General features: G+C 50.7%; 2 protein-coding genes across 2 annotated transcripts in view; both read left to right on the top strand.

Annotated features, from left to right (window-relative positions):
• Window positions 1–3,970: 3,970 nt before the first annotated feature.
• Window positions 3,971–22,752, top strand: part of LOC135405281 (zinc finger protein 664-like) — a 57,708-nt gene continuing 38,926 nt past the window's right edge. The window contains exon 1 of the mRNA XM_064639948.1: window positions 3,971–5,132. Coding sequence (XP_064496018.1) covers window positions 4,252–5,132 — 881 coding nt within the window. The 5' untranslated portion in view covers window positions 3,971–4,251. The remainder of the gene's footprint in view (window positions 5,133–22,752) is intronic.
• LOC135405391 (olfactory receptor 14J1-like) lies at window positions 11,049–12,200 on the top strand. The gene has a single exon (XM_064640082.1). It carries the CDS (start codon window positions 11,161–11,163, stop codon window positions 12,139–12,141), a length of 981 nt encoding a protein of 326 aa, XP_064496152.1. The 5' UTR covers window positions 11,049–11,160; the 3' UTR covers window positions 12,142–12,200.

Below are 22,752 nucleotides of genomic sequence, written 5' to 3' on the forward strand. Positions count from 1 at the left end.
CGGGGGGGAGATGTACCGCATCTGGGTAAGGGGATCCCAGTACCCCTCAGTACGGCCCAGTAACCCCCTCAGTGACCAGCCAGTGTGTCCCAGTGACCTCCCACTGCCCCCCCAGTATGGCTTAGTGATTCTCCAGTGAGCACCCAGTAACCCCCAGTATGGCCCAGTAACCTGCCAGTGTCTCTCCCTGTGTCCTGGTAATCCCCCAGTAACTCCCCAGTCCCTCCCAGTGCCCTCCCAGGATCCCTCAGTAACCCCCCAGTCCCTCCCAGTGCCTCCTGGTTCCCCCTAGTGTGTCCCAGTATCCTCCAGTAATCACTCAGGGCCCCCCAAAGCCCCTCAGCTGTCCCCAACGTGTCCCCAGATGCCCTTGGCCTTTCTGTGAGCATGGGAGGGGGCGTTTTTGTGGTCAGAGGGTCCAGGGGGGGCTCCTGGGGTGAGATGGAGGGTTGGGGACATGAGGGATGGGGTTTGTGGACAGTGGAATTGGGGATGTCAAGGGGGGAATTGGAAACACCGAAAAAGGCCTTGGGGACATGAGGGGAGTCTCAGGACTGACTTGCTTGTAGGGAAGCCCCTCCTCTCCCCCTCTAGGCCCCATTAACCTCCTCAAACATCCCCCAACTCTCCTTTTTTTCCTTTAATCCCCTCCCCCCCCAGATACCTTTGACCCACCGATGCCCACAAGATGCTTTTAACTTCCCCAAATGCACCCAAAGGCCCCCAAAACCCACCAAATCCCCATCCAACCCCTCCAGATCCCCCCAAATCTCCCCCAGCTCCTCCTCCAAATCCCTCCCAACCCCCATTCCACAAAGAGGGATCACCCGGCACCCTGGGACAGGAACACAGTTGGCTGTACTGGGGGCACTGGGCTGTACTGGGAGGGCACTGGGGGGGCCTCAGGTGTCTCACGACAACGTGGCCCAGCTCCAGGAGAGATCTGGGGAGCAGTGAGGAGGTACTGCTCTGTACTGCTCTGTACTGCTCTGTACTGCTCTGTACTGCTCTGTACTGCTCTGTACTGGTCTGTACCCCCAATCCCCAAAGCCCCTCCCCAGCTCCCCCAGGACCCTCCCGCACCTCAGAGCTCCCCAGGCCCCCCCCAGGCCCCTGACTTGGTCCTGCTGCCCCTTGAGCATCTGCAGCTGCTGCAGCACCAGGCATTTCATCAGCAAATGTGCAGGTGACCCCAAGCTGGGGGTGTGTTGATGTGCTGGAAGGCAGGAGGGCTCTGCAGAGGGACCTGGCCAAGCTGGATCCATGGGCTGATTGCAAGGGGATGAGGTTCCAGCAGGCCAAGGGCCGGGTCCTGCCCTTTGGCCACAAGAAGCCCCGTCAGCCCCCCGGGCTGGGGCCAGAGTGTCTGGAGAGCAGGCAGGCAGAAAGGGAGCTGGGAGTGGGGATGGACAGGAAGCTGAAGAGGAGGCAGAGTGTGGCCAGGTGGCCAAGAGGGCCAATGGCTGGTGTCCTGTGTGAGGAAGAGTGTGTCAGCAGGAGCAGGGAAGTGATTGTTGGGCTGGACTGAGCGCTGGTGAGGCCACCCCTGGAGTGCTGTGTCCAGCTCTGGGCCCCTGAGTTGAGGAAGGCCCTGGAGGGGCTGGAGCAGGTGCAGAGAAGAGCAGCGAGGCTGGGGAAGGGAGTGGAGCCCAAGTGGTGTGAGGAGAGGCTGAGGGAGCTGGGGGTGTTGAGGCTGGAGAAGAGGAGGCTCAGGGGAGACCTCCTGACTGTCTGCAAGTCCCTGCCAGGAGGTTGGAGCCAGGTGGGGGTGGGGCTGTTCTGGCAGGAAGCAGCAGTAGGACAAGAGGGCTGGGTCTTGAGCTGTGCCAGGGGAGGTTTAGGTTGGATATTAGGAAGCAATTTGTTGCAGAGAGAGTAATCAGGCCTTGGAATGGTCTGGGCAGGGAGGGGGTGGAGTCAGCGTCCCTGGAGGTGTTGAAGGTGAGAGTGGATGTGGCCTCAGTGCCATGGTCTGGGAAGCACAGCAGGGTTGGATCAAGGGTTGGACTTGATGATCTCGGAGGTGTTTTCCAACCCAGCTGATTCTGTGATTCTGTGATTGCCATTCCTATGGCAGCACATGCTTGAGGCTCTATCCCCAGGGTGATAGAGATGTCTGTCCATATCTATCTCCAAGGTTAGTCTGTAAATGTGTGGTGATAGAAAAGCAGGCTAAGTTGTGGGCTGGTTGTAGAAGGAGAAAGAAGCCCAGAGGCCAGTGCAAGCAGGCAGCCCTCAGCTTGCACCTGATGTCCCCTCCCTGCAGGTTCCTGTCCTTGAGCCCAGGCCCTGAGGTGAGGCTGAGAAGTGGCTTGGAGGTGAGCCCAGAGCTGTCCCTGAGGTGAGGCTGAGAATAAGTGCAAGGCAGAGGTGCTGCTGGGGAAGGAGAGCCCCATGGTGGGGAAGGGACAAAGCTGTGAGTGCCCATCCCCAAGAAGGTGCTGTGTCCATCCCCTGTGTGCCAGGTGAGCTGGGGCTTTGCTGCAGAGCTGCGGGCGCTGATTTGAGCGTCTCCAAGTGCTGAGATGGTGGGCACCCAGGAACACAAACTGTGCCTGGCCACGGAGCCTGCAAGGAGGAGCAGAGACAGCCCTGGCAGTGTGGGGGACCAGGTTGTCCCTGTGCCTTCCCCTGCAGGCCCTGTCTGTCCCTGCTGGGCCCCTGTCCATCCCCATCAGGTCCCTGCCCGTCCCCCCCGGGCTGAGCTCCCCCCAGGAAGTGCCGTGGAGCTGAAGCTGCTGCCATCCCCCCCCTGCAGCCGCTGCCCCAGGCAAGGGAGCAGCAAAGGCAGGGCCAGGAGCAGAGGCAGCAGCAGGGGAGCCCTGGGGGGGCCGGGAAGCTCTTGTGTGGGGCAGGAAAGAGGCGCTGGGCACGAGGCCGGGGCTGTGCTGAGCAGGCCCAGCCCTCACATCCCCCCAGCCAACGCCGGCTGCCCGGGGGGCTTGGGAGGGACCCCCAGCCCGTGTGCCCCACACTGAGCTGGCAGAGAGAGAGCCAAGGGACAGGGCCACGGGCAGGGCCACAGGTGAGGGACAGGCAGGGCCATTGCAGGGCCACGGTGAGGGCACAGCCTGTGGCAGCAGAGCTGCCCAGGGCCGGGGGCAGCCGGGGGGGTTGGTACCAGCCAGTGCTGGGGCCGAGCAGAGTACGAGGCCTCTTGCAGACCCCTGGAGCAGCCTCCCACTTGCCAGCCCTGCCCTGGTGGTGTGACACTGTCCCCTCCCTACAGGACATTCCCCCAGAAATCTTCAGGGGGGCCTTTTGTGTTTATTCCTGGTTGCTGATTCCTGCAGGGGACCTGAGGGCCCCTCTGCAATCCCATCCATGGGGCACAGTCTCCTCTCCAGAGCTTGGCTCACTGCAGACTTTGCAGGTGAATCTGTGCTGGCAGCTGCATCCTGAGCCTAAGGGCAGTTTGTATCCCTGAGTTCTGATCCATCCTGGGGACCCAAGGGATCCTCTGCCATTCCATCCATGCAGCAGGAGTCACCCTCCTGCCCTTGACTCCCTGCAGAGGAACAAGTGCCATGTCTCTGTTTGGGAGAAACCAAATGCTGCCCCTGGGCCATCAGAAGTGGTGCTGAACTTCTTTCAGCCCAGCCCTGGGTGCAGTTTTCTCATCCCCTCACCGAGTGCCCGCTCCCCCAGCCGGCACTGACCAACCAGGGCGTTTGGCACACCTGGTTTGGTGGTTTGGAGAAACAGCCCCGGGCTGGCAGGGGGCCAGATAACCTCCTGGAACAGCACTGGCGAGTTTGAAGTGACACTACATTAATACAGCTTTTGATTACTATGTAGCAACTGAATCAAGTGCTCATGAAATGACCTCAATCCCCTCATCCTCCTAATTAAGCACTATTTTTTTGGGATGAATCTTCATATTTTGCAGTATTTTTGGCTGAATTTTAACTTTTTGCACTTTGTGGGGGGGGTTCATCTTTCTGTTTCTGAAGGGTTTTTTGCCTGAATCTGGGTGGTTTGGGTTTTTCTGGGCTGAATCTTGGTGGTTTGGGGGTTTTTATGGACACAGGATGCCCAGTGAGTTCTAGAGATGGACTTGGGCAGGAGGAACCCCCAAGCCAACGCGCTCAGCCCTTGTTTTCCCCCCCATCAGGATTTGTCCTTCCCAAAGCTTGGGCGGATGGAGGAGGAGGCTGCGAGGAAGAGGAAGATGCCTTGGGCCCCCCAGGCAGGTGAGGAGGCAGTCAGTGTCCCTTTGGGCGGGTGTTGTGCTGGCTCTGTCAGCCGAGCATGGCCCCGGCTGCAGGACAACCCCGCTGGCGCCGCCGTCCTGCCGGGGCCGGAGTTGGGGGGATGTCCTTGGCCTTCCCTGTGGGCCGGAGGCAAATCCCCTCCCTGTCCTTCTTGCTTCCTGCCCCAGGCCCCGAGCTGAGGATGGAGAGCCCGGAGGACAAATCCCCCCGTGAGACCCTGGTGGGAGAGGCCGTTTTGAAGGGCTCCCCGGCGCAGGAAGGCAGCGGGGAGGAAAAGGGCCGGAGATCCCCCCGCAGGAGGGGCTCCAAAGCCATCCCAGGGTGCTCTGAGAAAGAAGGACCCAGCCTGTGCCGGGAAGGCAGCTGGAGCTTGAGGGGGAGTTCTGAGCTGGTGGTCCCTGATCAGCCTCCCAGCAGGGAGAAGCCCTTCAGGTGCTTGGAATGTGAGAAGAGCTTCAGCTGGAGCTCCCACCTGATCCGACACCAGCACATCCACACTGGGGAACGGCCCTACACGTGTGGGGAATGTGGGAAGAGCTTCAGGTGTAGTTCCCACCTCCTCACCCACCAGCACATCCACACTGGGGAACGGCCCTACACGTGTTGGGAATGTGGGAAGAACTTCAGCCAGAGCTCTACCCTTCGCACCCACAAGCGCATCCACACTGGGGAATGGCCCTACAAGTGCTTGGAATGTGGGAAGAGGTTTCAGACCAGCTCACATCTCCTCATGCACCAGCGGACACACACGGATGAGAGGCCCTTCCGCTGCACTGACTGTGGGAAGGGCTTCAACCGGAACTCCAACCTCGTCACCCACCGGCGCATCCACACTGGGGAGAGGCCCTACAAGTGTGGGGAGTGTGGGAAGAGCTTCACCCACAGCTCTAACTTTACCAGACACCAACGGACCCACCAGTAAGAGAAGCCCTACCAGTGCTCCGGCTGTGGGAAGAGCTTCAACCACTGCTTCACTGCTTCCACCCCGAATGAACCCCCTGATGTTGAGGCAACCCCTGGAGTCCAGTGACTGTCAGTCCATCTCTTTCAACCACAAAGGGCCAGTCCCCTTTTCCAGGGGCAGGTTCTTTCAACAGAATCCTTCCTGGAGGATGTTTGGAGATTCCTGCCTTGGCTGGGGACCCCCCAAGGTCACTGCTGGAGGCTGAGAGCAGAGATCTCCCCACGAGTGTTGGTCTGGGGGAGTTCCATCCATCCCTAATTAAGAATTACTGCTTTTGTGCCAGGTTGAGTAGAATTGCTTCAACAATTGCTTTAGTGTAGAGCCCTGTCCTATCTTATCCTGTACTCCTGGTAGTTTTAGTGTTTGTATTGTGCAGTAAATAATTCTGATGAAGATCTTTTGTCTGTTCATTTGGAACCCTAAATAAATTGATTTCTGTCAATAGATCTGATTTGCCATCATTAAAACCTGCGGGACAAAAGTTCAGTCACACCTCTCCCATTCCTCTAAACTTAAAATGTTTGCAAGATTCAAGGCTGATAGTGGATCCAGGAGCCCCCAGCACCCCACAGTAAATTGGGAACTCAGATGAACCACTTTGTTTTTCAAAACCTGGTGCCAAAAAACCTCCATGGGATTGTCAGACCCACCACATTCCCCCCCCTTTTCCACCCTTCTCCCTCTTCCTTCTACTTTTCCATGGTCCCCTCAATCCCCAGACCAATCAGGATCACTTTTGGGGTCCCAATCCCTTCTTTTTTCCCCCCTCTTTTACCCCTTCCATATCATCCCCCACTCCCCAGCCCCCTCATGCTCAGTTTGGGGGTCCCACCCTCTCCTCTCCCCACTCTCATGAACTCTCTTACCCTTTTCCCATCATCCCCCAAACCTCGAGCCCCTCCTCCCTCCACCTTTGGGAGGTCCCACTCCCCTCCCACTCAGTTTCAGGTCCCACCACCCCTTTATCCCCTCTGACCCCCCTTTTCCCACTGACCGCCCCCTTCCCACCACCCACTCACCCGAGAGCTCCTCGCCCGCAGCCAGGAGGGCTCCCAGCACCACCAGTGCCCAGAGAAGTCCCCCCAGGGAAGGGGTTGGGTGGGGTCCTGGGTGGGCTTTGAGTATGTTTGGGGGTCCTTGAGGGGCTTTGGGGAAGTGTAGGGTTCCCAGCACCTTTTGGGGTGAGCTGGGTGCCCATTGAGGGGCAGGTGCCCTCCTAAACCCCTCCAGAGTGGGGTGATATGGAGAAACACAGGGGGGTCTCCATTCCCGATCCATCCCAAGGCCAGTTCTGCCCCCCCAAACTCGGCTCCACCCCTTGGGATTCCCCCAAGCCCCTCCCCCACTGCCCCCCAATAACCAGGACTGGGGAGAACTGGGAAGCTTTACTGGGATCACTGGGAGCAGCTGGGTGGTGTCAGGATAAAAGCAGGTGAGGGGGGGACACACGACCTTCCCAAAATCCTCACAGGGATGAGGGAGGTCCAGGCTGGGCCTGAGGCCCCGGGGAGGGCCTTTGTTTCCATCAGGCCCTGCCACGTCCCAGACTCCCTTTGGTTCCATGAGGTGCTGCAGGGTCACAATGTCCCCTTTATTCCATGAGGTTCCTCCATGTCCCAGGGTTCCTTTGGTTCCACGGGATTCCACAGGGCCAAAACTCCCTCGTTGTTATCCTTCCAAAATTTGTGGGCCCATTCTATCCCTGCCTGGGATGGAGCCCCATTGTGTTTGTGCAGGAATGGATCCATGGCCATCCTGCCACTGCCCCAATTTAATGCTGCACAAACGTCACTGCAGGCCCGACCCTGGATGCAGGAACAGTCTGGGAACTACAGGCCTGCTCCCATTCAGCAGAGCCAGTCGGGGTCCCAAAGAGCACAAGTGATTGACTGCAACCCCTGCAGTTCTCTGGCATTGCTGGGGACAAATGCATGAACTGCCAGGAGCTCTGCAGAGCCCTGACAGTGCCACTGCAATCCCAAGCTGCATTGCCCGGGGCAACCCTCAGCACAACCAAGGCCACAACCCCTCCTGAAAGGTGTCCCTTCTGGGCAGGGCAGGGGGACAAACCCCTCCATCTGTCCCTGCACATGTTGTGTCCAATTCTCATCCCCCACTTAGGGACAAAGTCAGGCTACATTGGGTGTTTAGCTTGGCATTTCCTTCACTCTTTTGTGCTTCCAACACACACACCCCCCAGTCTGGGCAGAGTCTGGCCCCCCAGAGAACACAAGACCTGACTATTTGTGGCTCCTGCTGCAGGGATTGGAACTTGGGCCACAATCTGTGCCAGGAGCAGAGAGGTCCCTCCCCATAGAAACTTCTTAGCAATGGAGTTCTTAAGAAAACAGCATGGGCTGTGGGGATCAGTGTCAGGGCATGGCCTGGGAAGTGTCTTGAGCATCCTCCTGTTTACCATGACCAGCTTTTTCATCCCTTTTCTCTCTGTTTTCTCACACCTGTTCCTTCACAAACCACCATGATCCCACCATTTCCCTTCCTTTGGTTCTTCCCTAGAGATCCCATGACAAGTCTTGCACAATCCCCAAATGTGCTTTCTTGTTGCCCATAATAAAACTCACACCCCAAACAGAATCCCCCATCCTCAGCTTCAAGGTCATCCTGGGAGGCTCTGCCATTGACCCATTTGGTGAAACTCTCACACAGAGATGTTGGAACTTTATTTGAATTGATTTTTTACCTTTTAGGTTTACAATGACTTCTCCAAAAACATGGTAATCCATGTCTTAGCAATAAAAATTCTTTTGAGAAGGAGTTTGGGACTCAAAGAATCACGAATGGTTTGGGTTGGAAGGGACATAAAAGCTCATGTGGTCCAAGTCCCTGGACATGGAGAGTGACATCTTCACTAATTGAGGCTGCTCAAAGTTCCTGACCTTGGACAAATCCAGGGAGGGGACATCCTCTTCTGTTGCAGTTCTTGCCAGCCCCATTGGTAAGTATTTCTTCATTTTATCTGATAGAAAGCTCCTCTATTTCAGTTTAAAATCATTGTCCCATGTTCTGCCACTACAGGTCTTGGTAAAACATATCCCTGTGGGTATCTTAGACCATGTTTTCATCTGTAAACACCTTGGAGAGAGCTCAGAGATGTCCAAGGAAGGGGTTTGGAGGTCTCAAATATATGACCACCCTACAGGGGCAAAGGAGTGGTAGGTTCAGTGGTGTGCAGACAGAGGACAGCAGAGAAGAACCCTGGGAGAGCTTGAAGAATCACTTCAGAGAGGGTGGATGCTTTTGTCGTAGCACAAAACAGCACAAGAAAGAAAGAATTAATGCCAAATGCAGCTGGCGAGGTACAGGCTGGCAGAAGGAAAAAAGAATTTCACTCCGAGGTCAGTGTTGTGGTGCAATATGTCACCCAGAAGGAGTCTGGGTGAGCCCAAGGCTTTGTGTGTGCAGGAAGAGCCAGGGAGGACACAGAGATGTCAGTGCAGGAAGGTGCCAGCCAGGTGGGGCAGCCGGGGGGATGACGACAGCCTGCAGGGAAAGGGGCAGGGCATGGACACCGTAGGACAGCCTGGGCTGGAGAGGAGACAGGGAGGGGGAGAAGCTGAAAGGCCCTGACAGAGCCACCTTCTGCAGGCCTTTGGCCAGGGCTGCTGTCTGTGCCCCTGATGCCAGGAGGAGGGGAGTGCCCCTTGCAGCCCTGGGGCCTCATGGCCTCCTTGTCCCTGCTCAGCAGCCTGGCAGGTGCCACCCCATGGTCCTGCCCTTGGCATTGCACATCCCACATCCCAGTGCCCCGGGAAGAGCCCTGAGGAATGAGGCAGGGACAGGATCTGCCTTCCCAGGGGCTGGGGGTCAGGCCTTGGCCCTTTGGATTAATAAAATACATCCCGGTTTCCTCAGCATCAGAGCCACCTTTCCCTTGCTTGTCCATTCTTGTCATCGCTGCAATTTTCTGTTCCAACTGGAATCTGGGGACACTTTCACAGTCGTTTCCCTCATTGAGACCCAGTAACAGTACAAGAAACGTCAGTATTTCAAACTCATTTTGACTTCTTGAGAAGTTGTTTGAACTTACTCTCAGGGACTGAGTTTCACATAAACAACGCAAACCCCCTCTGGGAGTCATTAAATGCCTGGAGCTGTTGCTGTGCTGCTGAGCTGGGCCAGGCTCCTGGCACACAGGGAGCTCCTGACAACCAAGAAGAGCTTCAAAGAGACAGCTCTGCTGGTGAGCAGCTCCTCTGCACAACCCAGCAGGGCTGAGGGCACTGCCTGCAGCACCCAGAGCACAGGAGAGAAGGCAGAGAGATGAGAGGCAGCCTGGGCTGGGAGGTGACTGAGCTCTCACTACGGGAGAAACCTTCCCAGGATTTGAAGGAAGAATTCTCTGGCTGTAGGAAAGTTCAACTTGCCTTCCTGGAGGCATCTCCTAAAGCTACCACATCCCACAGCTTCCAGGATTTTTCAGCAGGACTCTCCCAGTTGCTGCAGTGCAGGGGAAGTGGCCATATGGCAGAGCAGGGCAGGAGCTGCAGGCAGCAAGGGCAGAGAGGAGAAGGGAGCAGGAGGTTCAAGGGATCCTGGGGTGGGAGGACAGGGCAGAGCTGCTCAGGGCAGGAACCTTGCCAGCCCTTTGCCACAGTCAGGCTGTGGCTGCAGAGCAGTGCAGGTGAGTTCCTGCAAGTGCCTCTCCCAGCTGCCAAATGGCAGCAGTGGCAGGAGCTGTCAGGATGGCTCTGCTGGATTTGCTGGGGTGCAGCAGGAGAAGTTGCTGCAGAGCAGGATTGGTGCTGCCCCATCAGAGGCCCAGGGCCAGAAGGTTCCCTGTGCCAGGGCTGGCTGTGGGGTGGGAAGGTGGGGGTGCAGCCAGGGGTGCCCAGGGCTGTGGTGCAGAGCAGGGTCCTGCTCCCAGGGCTCTGTGTGCTGGGGCAGGGACTCTGCTGCCTGCCAGGGTCAGCTCTCAGCCCGGCCAAGGAACTGCCACGGGGCTGGGGGAGAAGGGATGTGGGGAAGGAACAACTCCTGGGAGGGCAGAGCAGGGCAGAGTCCTTCTGATCTCCAAAGTGGGCTGCAGGGATGAGGGCTGGTCACAGCTCCAGATCTAAGTAGCAAGTTTCCCAGAAGGTATTTGCAGGAGGCACAGACAGACAGGGGGTACCTTCAAGAGAAGGAACCAGTTCTTTCAGTGTTATACTCTGGGTTGTCTGGGTGCTGACTGTGACAGGGAAATGAATCTCTGAGCACAGGAGGAGACACTGAAACTTGAACTCTGTTAGATTAGAGGGGATTGAACCTGACAGTATTAGACATCAAAACTGTCTTATAGACCCATCAGTGTCACTTTTCCAGCCTCCTCAGGGTTGCTCTGACATTGCCATCAGAGCCTGCCCAGGCAGAGATGCCCCTGGGCAGCGCCCTGTGCTGCTGGGAGGGCTCTGCAGGGCAGAGTTGAGCCCCCAGGGCTGGGATGGGCTCTGGCAGCACTGCCAGGGCCCAGCCCTGGGCCCAGAGAAGCAGCTGCTGGCAGGGACAGCTCCAGGCAGCAGAGCCCTGGGCAGTGAGTGGGGGGCAAGAGCCCCCAAGGCCTGGGGGAGGGGGTGTTCAGGCAACTCTGCTGGGCACTGTGTGCTGGGCCATAGAAATGAGGATTCCTGCAGTGGAAAAGAACCTTCCCCAGATGTGATGATAAAAATAGAAAACACAGGTACAATATTCTAAGGACAGACTAAGCTTCTGCTCTGTAGCTCCAGCTCTTCTGAATCATGGGTGTAGAGAGGGAACTTTTGTATTCAAGATGCGTTACAACTGACATTCCTTGTGTGTGTGAGAGCTCTACAAAAAAATTCCATGTCCCACTGCAGCAGAGCAAAACTGACTCATGGCAGTGCATTTGGTGACATTTGACACATCTATTTCTTTTAAAAATGGAGTTGCTCTTTCACAGAGGTCTGTCTTAACCGTTCCCTGCCCTTTCCTTTTTTGAACAGACCCTGTGCTAAGAAGCAGCAAATGCCCAACAGCAGCTCCATGCCCCAGTTCCTCCTCCTGGCATTCGCAGACAGGCGGGAGCTGCAGCTCCTGCACTTCTGGCTCTTCCTGGCCATCTCCCTGGCTGCCCTCCTGGCCAACGGCCTCATCCTCAGCGCCGTAGCCTGTGACCACCACCTGCACACCCCCATGGGCTTCTTCCTGCTCAACCTCTCCCTCACAGACCTGGGCTGCATCTGCACCACTGTCCCCAAAGCCATGCACAATTCCCTCTGGAACACCGGAACCATCACCTACACAGGATGTGCTGCACAGCTCTTTTTCTTTGCCTTCTTCATCTCAGCAGAGTTTTCCCTCCTCACCATCATGTGCTACGACCGCTACGTTGCCATCTGCAAACCCCTGCACTACAGGACCCTCCTGGGCAGCAGAGCTTGTGCCCACATGGCAGCAGCTGCCTGGGCCACTGGGTTTCTCTATTCTCTGCTGCACACAGCCAATACATTTTCCCTGCCCCTGTGCCAGGGCAATGCCCTGGGCCAGTTCTTCTGTGAAATCCCACACATCCTCAAGCTCTCCTGCTCACACTCAGGCTACCGCAGGGAAATTGGGTTCATTGGCGTTAGTGTCTGTTTAGTGTTTGGTTGTTTTGTTTTCATTGTTTTCTCCTATGTGCAGATCTTCAGGGCTGTGCTGAGGATCCCTTCTGAGCAGGGACGGCACAAAGCCTTTTCCACCTGCCTCCCTCACCTGGCCGTGGTCTCAATCTTTGTTAGCACTTCGTTTTTTTCTCACCTGAAGCCCCCCTCCGTTTCCTCCCCATCCCTGGACCTTGTGGTGTCAGTTTTGTACTCAGTGGTACCTCCAGCACTGAGCCCTCTCATCTACAGCCTCAGGAACCAGGAGCTAAAGGATGGCCTGAGGACAATAATGAGTGGATGTTTTTCAGCAACAATAAGCTCTGTGCTTTCTTCTGTCCAGCATTTAAAATGCAACTCATGAGAGTCCCAGCCTGCCTTCTCAGCTTTTTAGTGGTGGTCACTGGGTTCCTCTTCTCATAATTTTGTGCTCAAAGAAAATTTATTATTCATCCCCCGCCTCATTCACTGCTTACCTCTTGAATTTGATCTAGAAACTCTGCAAATGATGAACTGTATATTCATCTATTTCTGTGTTTTAAACAAAATAAACTACCATTCAGTGCCTTGTTTATCTAGGATCCTAACTCTGAGAACAGCATGAAGTTATAGGGAAGGAAAAATGTCCCAGCACAGCAGCACTGCCAGGGAGCAGAGGGGCCATGGAAAGAGGCTGCCCTGGCCCTGGAGCAGCAGGAGCTGCCTGAGGAGCCCGGGGCCGATTCTCTGCTGCTGTGCTGGGGAGCGGGGCTGGCCCTGGGGCTGCAGGAGCTGCCTGAGCTGATGATGTGCTGAGCATTGCAGACCCAGAGGGCCTGTCCCTGAGCTCCATGGCCTCCATGTCCTGCTGCAGGGCCAGACCTGAGTGTGCTGCTCTGCTGGGCTGGGGCAGGGGCAGGGAGATGGGGGGACCAGGGAGGGGCTGGACTGGGCAGTGCCAGGGAGGGGAAAACCCCAATGTTGAGCTGAAGTGTGTGAGTGTGCAGGGTGGGGACTCTGCAGTGTCCTCACAGAACCAGCCCTCCTGGGAGGGATGTGAAGGAGCAGCAGAGCAGGGTCTGGTCTGTTCCATGTGCTGGACACCCTGGGAAAGCTCTCCCAGGACAGTGGTCCTGTTGCCCGTAATCCGTAATCCAAAAGAAACACAAACCAACAAAGTGCCGGTTTATGCGGTGCTTTATTCGGGGCCCCGGGAACCTGCGGGCTAACGCCCCAAGTCAGGATTCCGAAGACCCTCCTTCTTCATTCAGCTTTTATACTCAAACAAGTTTACATGCAGTTTCCACGGCAAAACGGTTACAGTTTCCACAGCAAACCAGGTGCAGTTACAAACAATCACAGCAAACCAGGTGCAGTTACAAACAATCACATACTTCATACTGATAACAATTAATACTCATCTACTCTAATCATAAATCTGCTTAAGTTGTCTTATCCCTAGAAACTGTTTAACAGACCTTTACCACATCCTTGGTAACAAATCATTATATACATGCTTGACTAGATCCTTTGATTATGGTTTCCACTCACACAAACAAGGTTGCTACTTTAAAGTATTGCTTTCTAGGCCTACTCTTCTACTAAGCCTTAGCCATTCTGCTACTAATTTAAATTGCTTTGCAACAGTCCCCCCTTTTGAGCATTCTTCAGGCTTTGCTTGCAAGGATGCTCAAATACAGCAATCTTCAGGCTGCAGTTTCTTGATGGGTAGGAGGTGATCTATTTTGCGGTGTGATTACTTCTTTTCTTGTTATAGCTTTCATGATGCGTCTCGTATGTTGACCTTCTTTCACAATCATTCCTAAAAGACACTTGTAAACAGTTATGGCTATGACAATAATTATCACAATCAATATTCCGTACTGGATAACAGAAGATATCCATCCTGACACATGAAGACCCAGGGAGCTGAATAATTGTCCTATCCAATTGTGTTCTGCTTCTTTTTGCAATTCGTGAACATTCTCGTCAATTTGTTCTAATTGACTAATATCTTTTTCTACTTCCTGAGTGACATTTGGGATGTGTACACAACAATGCTCGTCCTTTGCATGCAGGTAGCCGCAAACTCCATGTTCCTTAAGTAATATCAGGTCTAATGCCATGCGGTTTTGTATGGTCATTCTAGAGGTGGCTTGTAATTGTAAATTTAGATCTTTAAATCCCTTCTTAGTGACTGCTGCTAACCTTTCAGTTTGTCCCATTAATTTAAACAACATTTCTCTGTTCCGGTATGTTGAGATTGGTGTAAACAGAGACTCTAGTGCCCATCCAAATTTAACTCCTGCTGAAGGTTCATGCCAATCTCCCAACCCCAGGTCATCAATATCTTTACTAATTTCTCTTTTCCTTCGTGGTTGTATTTCTACTGATGTTAACTTATCCTGCTTCCAAAATGGACAGAGAGTAGGTATCCCTAGTGTGACAGGTACAACCGGGCCATCTATGGGCATGTGGGTAGTCCACTGGCCATGTCCCATTACCCACACCAAATTTCCTGGACTCCTAACTGTGGTGGTACGGCAATCAATGTTTTTCACAGATCCCTTAATAGTATGATTATATCCCCGACATTCACATCCTAATTGTAAGAGTATTTTGACTGGCATTAAGCCTATTTCATCGTCTGGGGTATCACATGTGTATACTCGAGTACAATTCCAATTCTCTTTTGCACGTGTTTCTGTCCTCCAATTATGATTTCCTCTATTTCCTGTAGAATAAGTTTGATTCTTTTTCCCCTTCCAGTGAACACACCACTGTACTTTTCCAATATAACTATAAGTCTCTAGTAGGCTGGGTCCCCAAATTGTTTGCCACTCTTCCATGGTTGTAGAGCTAGTAATATTTTGACATACTTCTTCTTGTTTTTCTCGTTTCTTTTGAACTTGTACTTTAGAACATGGGTGTGTTACTGGACCTGAGATCAAACAATTTCCTTCTAACTTTCCAATTTTCCCACTTTCCACCCAACCAAAATATCCAGGTATCTGTTCACATTGTTTTTTAGTCACTTTGTCTATCAATAAACATGCATCTGTCATTTCTTTCCATGTTCTGGTTACAAATCTGCAATTCCATGTAGTATTCTTAAACATTCTAGGGATTTCTGGTACTGGAATTATTCCCCATGGGATTGGATCTCCTGCAGCATGAGGCATAGGGAGACATGCAGTGATTTTTGTGACATTCTGTACTTTCCCAAAATCACGAATTAGGCCTACAACTAGGTTTTCTTGTTCTACCTCTCTGTCTGGAATCTCTAGGTTACTTACTTGTCGGGTTATCCTTTCAGTCCTTACGTGGACGGCAGTCATTCCAGTATCCCACCAGTCATCTCTACTTATCCAGCAAGTATACTGGCCTTCATCTTCTTCTCTTTGTATTTCTTTGATTTTCAAAACTATTGTATCTGTTTTCTTCTCCATCTGATGTCTTTTTCCAATTTTCAAGTTTCGTCCCTTAAACCACCACCCATATTCAAAATACTGTTCTTCTAGAATTTTGCAGCTTAGAATCAGATCTCTTCCTTCCTGGGCTGAATAAACACTATGTTCTGGCTTAACTCTTACTCCTTGATGTGGTACAGCTACTACTGTCCTTATCCCATAATCTTTTTCTTCTCCACATGAGATCACACAAAGAAATGTACCTTCTGTCTTTCCTATTCTGGGATTAGAAATATTCAGCCACCCTTTGCCTCCTTTACTACTTGACCACCAGCTAACTCCTTGACTTTGTGATTCCCAAGATTGATTTGCCATATTCAATTTCCACCACTTTACTTTAACTGGTTTTCGGCAATCATCAGATTGGAAGGTACAATTGATTTTTAAGGGAGGACCATCCCATATGTCTGATTGTTTTCTAGGGGGTAAAACTCGCACTTTGGTCACCGTTTTCTGAGTCGTGTTTATTGTCTGTATTTCTATATGTTCATAATCAAAACTTTCCCAAATCCAAACCACACACATATATGTCCCTTCTATAGCTTTGGACACTTTGGGTACCTGCAGAACGGTGTAACCTTTTTGTTGTGTAGCATCCCAAACTGTTGTCACTCCTTCTGTCATGATTTGATCTTGACCTCTCCGTCTCCACTTGACGTGGACATCTCTTAATTCAGCTCCCTGGTCATCAGAAAACAAACAAGTTAAATTTACATCAGCGTGTTCTGGTACAAATAAATAAGGATCTGGGGTCTCAATTCTCACGGTGGTCTCTGCTAAACTTATCAACCCCAGGAACACTACGATCCTCAACGGTTGGCTCGAAATACCATCCTTGTGGCTGAGAGAGGTTCTACTGACCACGAGACTGGAACTTTCTTGACCCGAGTATAATGGATCCAGCTGTCGATTCCTTTGACTTTTACTGCCGTGTAGGTCGTCATTATCACCTGGCGAGGACCGTCCCATGTTTCTTTCAGCGGCTCCACCGACCAGTTTCTCACATAGACATGGTCTCCCGGAGAAATGTCATGCACTGGATTCTCCAGGGGCAAAGGTCGGTTCCACTGCAACGCTCCTCTGAGGGCTGTGAGAGTCTTATTTAAAGATAACACATAATTAAACACTGCTTGATCACCCACTATATGAGGATCCCCTTGGTAGGTAGCTGCATGATAGGGTTTGCCATACAATATCTCGTATGGACTTACTCCTATTTTCTCCCTCGGTTTGATCCTAATTCTCAACAGGGCAATGGACACTGCTTGGGGCCACGGAATCTTTGCTTCCTGACAGATTTTCTTCAACTGACCTTTCAATGTCTGATTCATCCTTTCAACCTGTCCACTAGACTGTGGTCTCCATGGCGTATGGAGATTCCATGTTATTCCTAATACAGCCAACACATCTTGGACTATCCCTGCAATAAAGTGCGGTCCTCGATCAGAGGACATCCCTAGAGGAACTCCAAATCTTGGGATGATTTCCCTCAGGAGAGTCTTTACCACTTCCTTTGCCTGATTAGTCCTACAAGGAAAAGCCTCAGGCCATCCTGAAAAGGTGCAGACATATACCAACAAATATAGGATTGGGCCTTAGGCAACTCAGCAAAATCTACTTGCCAGTAATCTCCTGGTGACTGACCTATCAGTAATTTTCCCATCTCCACCTGCCTCCTGACTACTGGATTGTTCTTTATACATGTAGGACACATTGCATTTACCCTTTTTGCCATTGTTAACATCTGGTTTGAGAGAACTTCCTTTTTCAAAAATTTTACCAATGCTTCTGCACCCCAGTGGCACTTATTGTGTTCTGTTTCAAGCACTGTTTTCATTATTCTGACAGGTAGAATCACTTGTCCTATGGGGGAAATATACCACCCTTTAATATTCTTCCTTGCATTTGTCATTTGAGCTAATTTCTCATCTTCCTGTGAATAATGTGGTTTTTCTTCCATATATGGTATTGCTGGATTATTTCGAACAGGCAAAAGAACCATCTGAGTCCATACCTCTCTTGCGGCTTCCTTCGCCGCTTGGTCAGCCAGTCGATTACCTCGAAATTTTAGTCCGGGATCTCTCTGATGTCCTCTAACATGCATTATTGCCACTGCTGAGGGCTTGTGTACTGCCTCTAGCAATTGTAAAATTTCTTCCCGATGTTTAATCGTTGTCCCTTGAGAGGTAAGAAGTCCTCTCTCTTTCCAGAGTGCTCCGTGAACATGAACTACCCCAAAAGCATATTTGGAGTCAGTCCATATGTTAACTCTCTTTCCTTGGCTTAATATTAAAGCTCTCATCAATGCCCATATTTCGGCCTTTTGTGCAGACGTACCTGGGGGTAGTGCATTTGCTTCTATCACTTCTTGTTCAGTAACCACTGCATACCCAGCATACCTGAGGCCATTCTCCACAAAGCTAGATCCGTCGGTGAACAAATCCCAGTCAGGATGTGTCAATGGCTCGTCTTTCAAGTCTCTTCTGCTCGCGTAGACTTGTTCAATGGTCTCTACACAGTCATGCTCCAGGATACCTTCTTCTTCTTCCTGTGCAGACCTAAGGAATTCTGCTGGGTTGAGATGGTTAGTGATTTTCAGTTCAACATCATCTTGTTCTCTTAACAAGGCTTGATACTGCAACATTCGGCTAGATGAGAGCCAGTGCCCTCCTTTTTGTTCTAAAACTGCTATGACCATGTGGGGCACGTACACTACCATGTGTTTTCCCAGAGTCAATTTTCGTGCTTCTTGTATTAAAATGACTGTCGCTGCCACAGCTCTGAGACACCCTGGCCATCCCCAACTTACTGCGTCTAGTCGTTTGGAGAAATACCCAACCGGTCTTTTCCAGGATCCTAGACGCTGTGTGAGGACTCCTAGAGCCACTCGTTGTCTCTCGCAGACATAGAGTTGAAACTCCTTGGTTGGGTCTGGCAGTCCCAGGGCAGGTGCTTCCTGGAGGGCTCTTTTCAATTCCTGGAACGCGTTTTCTTGCTTCGTCCCCCAGGTCAGCTTGGGCTCCTTTACTGCTTCGTACAAGGGTCTGGCAGTTAGTCCAAAGTTGGGAATCCACAGTCTGCACCATCCGACCATTCCTAAAAAAGATCTCAGTTCCTGATTATTTCGGGGCACAGGGATAGCACATATTGCTTGAACCCTATTTGTTCCTAAGCGTCGGGTTCCTTGGGAGATTTCACATCCCAGATAAATAACTTTCTGTTTTACTAGTTGTGCTTTTTCTTTTGAGACTCGATAGCCTGCTTGTCCCAGCATGTTTAACAGTTCAATGGTTAACAGACGACAAAATCCCTCGTTTTCAGCTCCCAAAAAGATGTCATCAACATACTGAAGTATTATATATGAAAAAGGAGATTCTTTTACCTGAGAAGTCTTCCATTCCTCAAGTTCTTTTGCTAGCTGATTACCAAATATCGTGGGTGAGCATTTGAATCCTTGTGGTAACCGAGTCCAAGTAAGCTGTCGCTTCTGTCCAGTCTCTGGGTTCTCCCATTCAAAGGCGAAGATTTTCCAGCTTTCCCGTGCCAGTGGTATGCAGAAGAAGGCATCCTTTAGATCAATCACTGTAAACCACTGAAATTTCTCAGAAACAGATGTTAACAAGGTGTAAGGGTTAGCTACAACCAGGTGGATATCTTTTGTGATACGGTTTACTGCTCTCAAATCTTGCACTAACCTATACTTACCATTTGGTTTTTTTTTATCGGAAATATGGGGGTATTAAATTCTGACTCACATTCTTTTAATATCCCTAAATTTAAAAACTGTGTAATCATTGGAGCTATCCCTTTCCTAGCTTCTAGACTAATTGGGTATTGTTTCACTCTAACGGGTTGTGCTCCTTCTTTTAATTCTATTCTAACTGGGGTAGCAGCTTTGGATTTTCCAGGGACCCCTGTTTCCCATACCCAAGGCACTACAGCTTGTTCTATTTCCTGAGGTATTTCTTCTTTTTCTACTTCATTCACAACAAAAATTTTTGCTAAGTTCTCCTCCGGAATTTCCAGTTTGACTCTCCCTTTTTCAAATATAATTTTAGCTTGCAAGGCTGAAAGCAAATCCCTTCCTAGTAAACATTCAGGACTGTTAGGCATATACAAAAACTGATGGTCTAGTTCTTTTCCTCTAAATTTGATATCTAAGGGTCGCAGAAATGCCTTTTCCTCTACCTGTCCGGAAACTCCCACTACCCGTACAGTTGCATCACTTAGTGGCCCCATCAATTTATTCATTGCCGAAAAACTAGCTCCAGTATCTATCCTAAATTCCGTCGGCTCCCCCTCCACTTCCAAAACAACCTTTAAGTCTGAATCTAGCCGACTTTGTCTCCCGCAATTCTTCAACATAAATGCTTGGGCGACACCTTGTGGCGTGCCCATACCAACAGGGTTTTGTGGATTTGCAAAACTCTGAGGATTCCACGGATTCATTCCATTTCCAGCATTCAAAGGGCATTCATTTTTCCAATGTCCTTGTCCTTTACAAAGAGCACACTGATTTGGTCCTATTCTACCACGTCCTCCCCCATATTGATTTCCAAATCCCGACTGATTGTTAAATCCTCTACCCATTCCTCCCCTTCCCCTATTACCACGACCTCTTCCTCTATGGTTACTGGCCCCATTGCTCTCTCTCTGAGCTTGCAGGAGTGCTAACAAGCTTGCCTGCTGCTTCTTAGTAGTATCCCTTTCTCTATTATTATACACCTTCCATGCCACTTCTAATAATTTTTCTAAATCCCTCGTCTCCGCACCCTCCAACTTCTGAAATTTCTTCCTAATGTCTTCTTGTGCTTGTCCCATAAAAATCAATGCTAATTGCAATTTCCCTGATTCAGCTTCAACATCCAAGTCTGTATATTTCCGAGCTGTGTCTTTTAACCTTTCCAAAAAGGCTGAAGGGGATTCCCCCTTATCTTGCTTTACTGAGTATAATTTTGACCAGTTCAGCGTTTTTGGTATCCCCTTTTGTATTCCCTCTACCAGCAATTCTTGATAAATTCTTAACCTTTTATAATCTTTGTCTACCTCCGGATCCCACTCGGGATCCTCCCGCGGCACAAAATCATTCACGTTTCCCCGCACCCCCTTGGGCAAAGTTTTTATTCTTTCTTTCGCTTTTTCCACCATCACCTTTAATACCATTTCCTTTTCTGTTGAATCTAGAATTGTATCTAACAACACTTGTAAATCGTTCCAGTCTGGATTTTGAGTTTTTATAACCATTTTTATAATACGAGCCACCCGCTCCGGGTTTTCTCTATATGTTCCAGCAGACTGTTTCCAAATTAATAAATCACTAGGTGAAAAAGGAACTTTTACCATGACTTTCTTTCCGTCCGCTCCAATTGCCTCTCGCAAAGGGGCCATCATTCTAGGGGGTGAGAGCGACCCGTCTGCCTCCCTTCCCCCTCCCCGTCTCCTTTCTCTAGTCCTTCCCCTTTCTTTTCGCCCCTTCCGAGTCCGTTCTGCTAGCGGAGTTCTATCAAAATAACATCCTCGTCCTTTCATTTCTTCCTCATCCGAGGACGATTCTAACGGGGGCATGGAGGGTGACCGTGCCCTCTCACGTGAAGGGAGACTACCTCTCGGGGGCACTAACAAAGACACATCCTCCTCTGGTTCTGAAAACCGTATTTTCCGCTCATGTTTATCATCCAATCCCTTCAATATCATTATACTCCGCTCTTGACATTTTTTACATTTATCATCCTCCAGTTCCAGTTCTTTCAACACTAAGATACCACATTCCTTTTGCCACTCAGTGTTATGTTCTAAATAATAAAACAAATCCAGATACGGTATTTCATCCCACTTCTCATTCTCTCGTAAAAATCGCATCAAGGGGGTTATAATTTCCAAAGTCAATGAACCATTTCTAGGCCACTGCATTCCTTCTGTCTCATATTGAGGCCATACATTATTACAATAATCAATCAATTGTTTCCTGCTTAACTCTTGTCCAAAATTTCCTTCCTTCCAATGTTTTAACAAGCAACCAAGCGGAGAATCGCTAGGGATATCTTTTTCTGTACAAGACAGTGCTCTAAAAGTTTTAAACGGCATCATACTGACTCACACACACCACAATCTGAATTGAACATCAAATTCACAATAACACAACGATACAAAACAATACTTTTAACGAGCAGCACAATAACACAACAGTAAAAACAATAAAAAAGACCAATAACATATTCCAAAGCCAAAACCAAAACCAGAACCAAAACCAACTCGCCAATTCTCCCTCTGAGTGGCGAGTGCTGGTACAGCGTGGCTTTCGCTACGTCTTACGACCAGCGCCTAGGCTTCCCAACCAAGGTACCTTTAGCCCAACCCAGCGGGACACTCACTATCCCGTCTTATAGGCAGGCTCCCAACCAACAAACCTAAAAGAATAAAGCACCTCCGGGCTTACCTAGAGGGTCGTCCGGCGGGCGCGGGTCGGGCACGGGTCGATGTCTCCCCAGAAATCACCTGGTTGCTGGCATGGAGTGGATCAGCTCGTGAGCCGCCCAGCTACCCCCGGAGTCCCATCTGGGTCGCCAGAAAACTGTTGCCCGTAATCCGTAATCCAAAAGAAACACAAACCAACAAAGTGCCGGTTTATGCGGTGCTTTATTCGGGGCCCCGGGAACCTGCGGGCTAACGCCCCAAGTCAGGATTCCGAAGACCCTCCCTCTTCATCCAGCTTTTATACACAAACAAGTTTCTGTGCAGTTTCCACGGCAAAGCGGTTACAGTTTCCACAGCAAACTAGGTGCAGCACAGCAAACCGGGTGCAGCACAGCAAACCAGGTGCAGTTACAAACAAGCTCATACTTCATACTGATAACAATTAATAATCTCTAGAAACTGTTTAACAGACCTTAGCCACATCCTAGGTAACAAATCGTTATTTACAGGCTTGACTAGATCCTTTGATTATGGTTTCTATTTCACACACAAACAGGGTTGCTACTTTGGAGTGTTGCTTTCTAGGCCTACTCTTCTACTAAGCCTTAGCCATTCTACTACTAATTTAAACTGCTTTGCAACAATGCCCTGTGAGCAGTCCCAGTGTTCTGTGATTGACGCCATAAGGGACTTACTAACTAGGAACAAACACCTCTGAGACAAAAGGTGCCACCACAGAAAGTTCTTGCTGCACAAGAAGTGCCCAGGCTGCCCCAATGACTACACCTGAAGCCAAAGGATCCAGACTTTCTTTTCTGGTAGAAAGAGCTACTGTTCCCTTTTTCAGTCCTGTGCTGCAATGGCAGGTCCCATGTTTTGAGAAATTGAATCCAAATGAAGGTTCCTGCCAGACAAAAGGTGCCACCCCAGAAAGTCTTGCTGCTGAAGAAGTGACCAGTCTTTCCCACACACTGCATCTCAAACCCAAACCTTCCAGAGTTTTTTTCCTGGTGGAAAGAGCTGCTGCTCCATTTTTTCAGCCCTGCGCTGCAATGGCCGGTCCCTTCACCTGGAAAATTTACTATAATCAATATTAATGCCAGACAGAAGGT

This window comes from Pseudopipra pipra, chromosome W (assembly GCF_036250125.1).
Source record: "Pseudopipra pipra isolate bDixPip1 chromosome W, bDixPip1.hap1, whole genome shotgun sequence".
Lineage (NCBI taxonomy): Eukaryota > Metazoa > Chordata > Aves > Passeriformes > Pipridae > Pseudopipra > Pseudopipra pipra.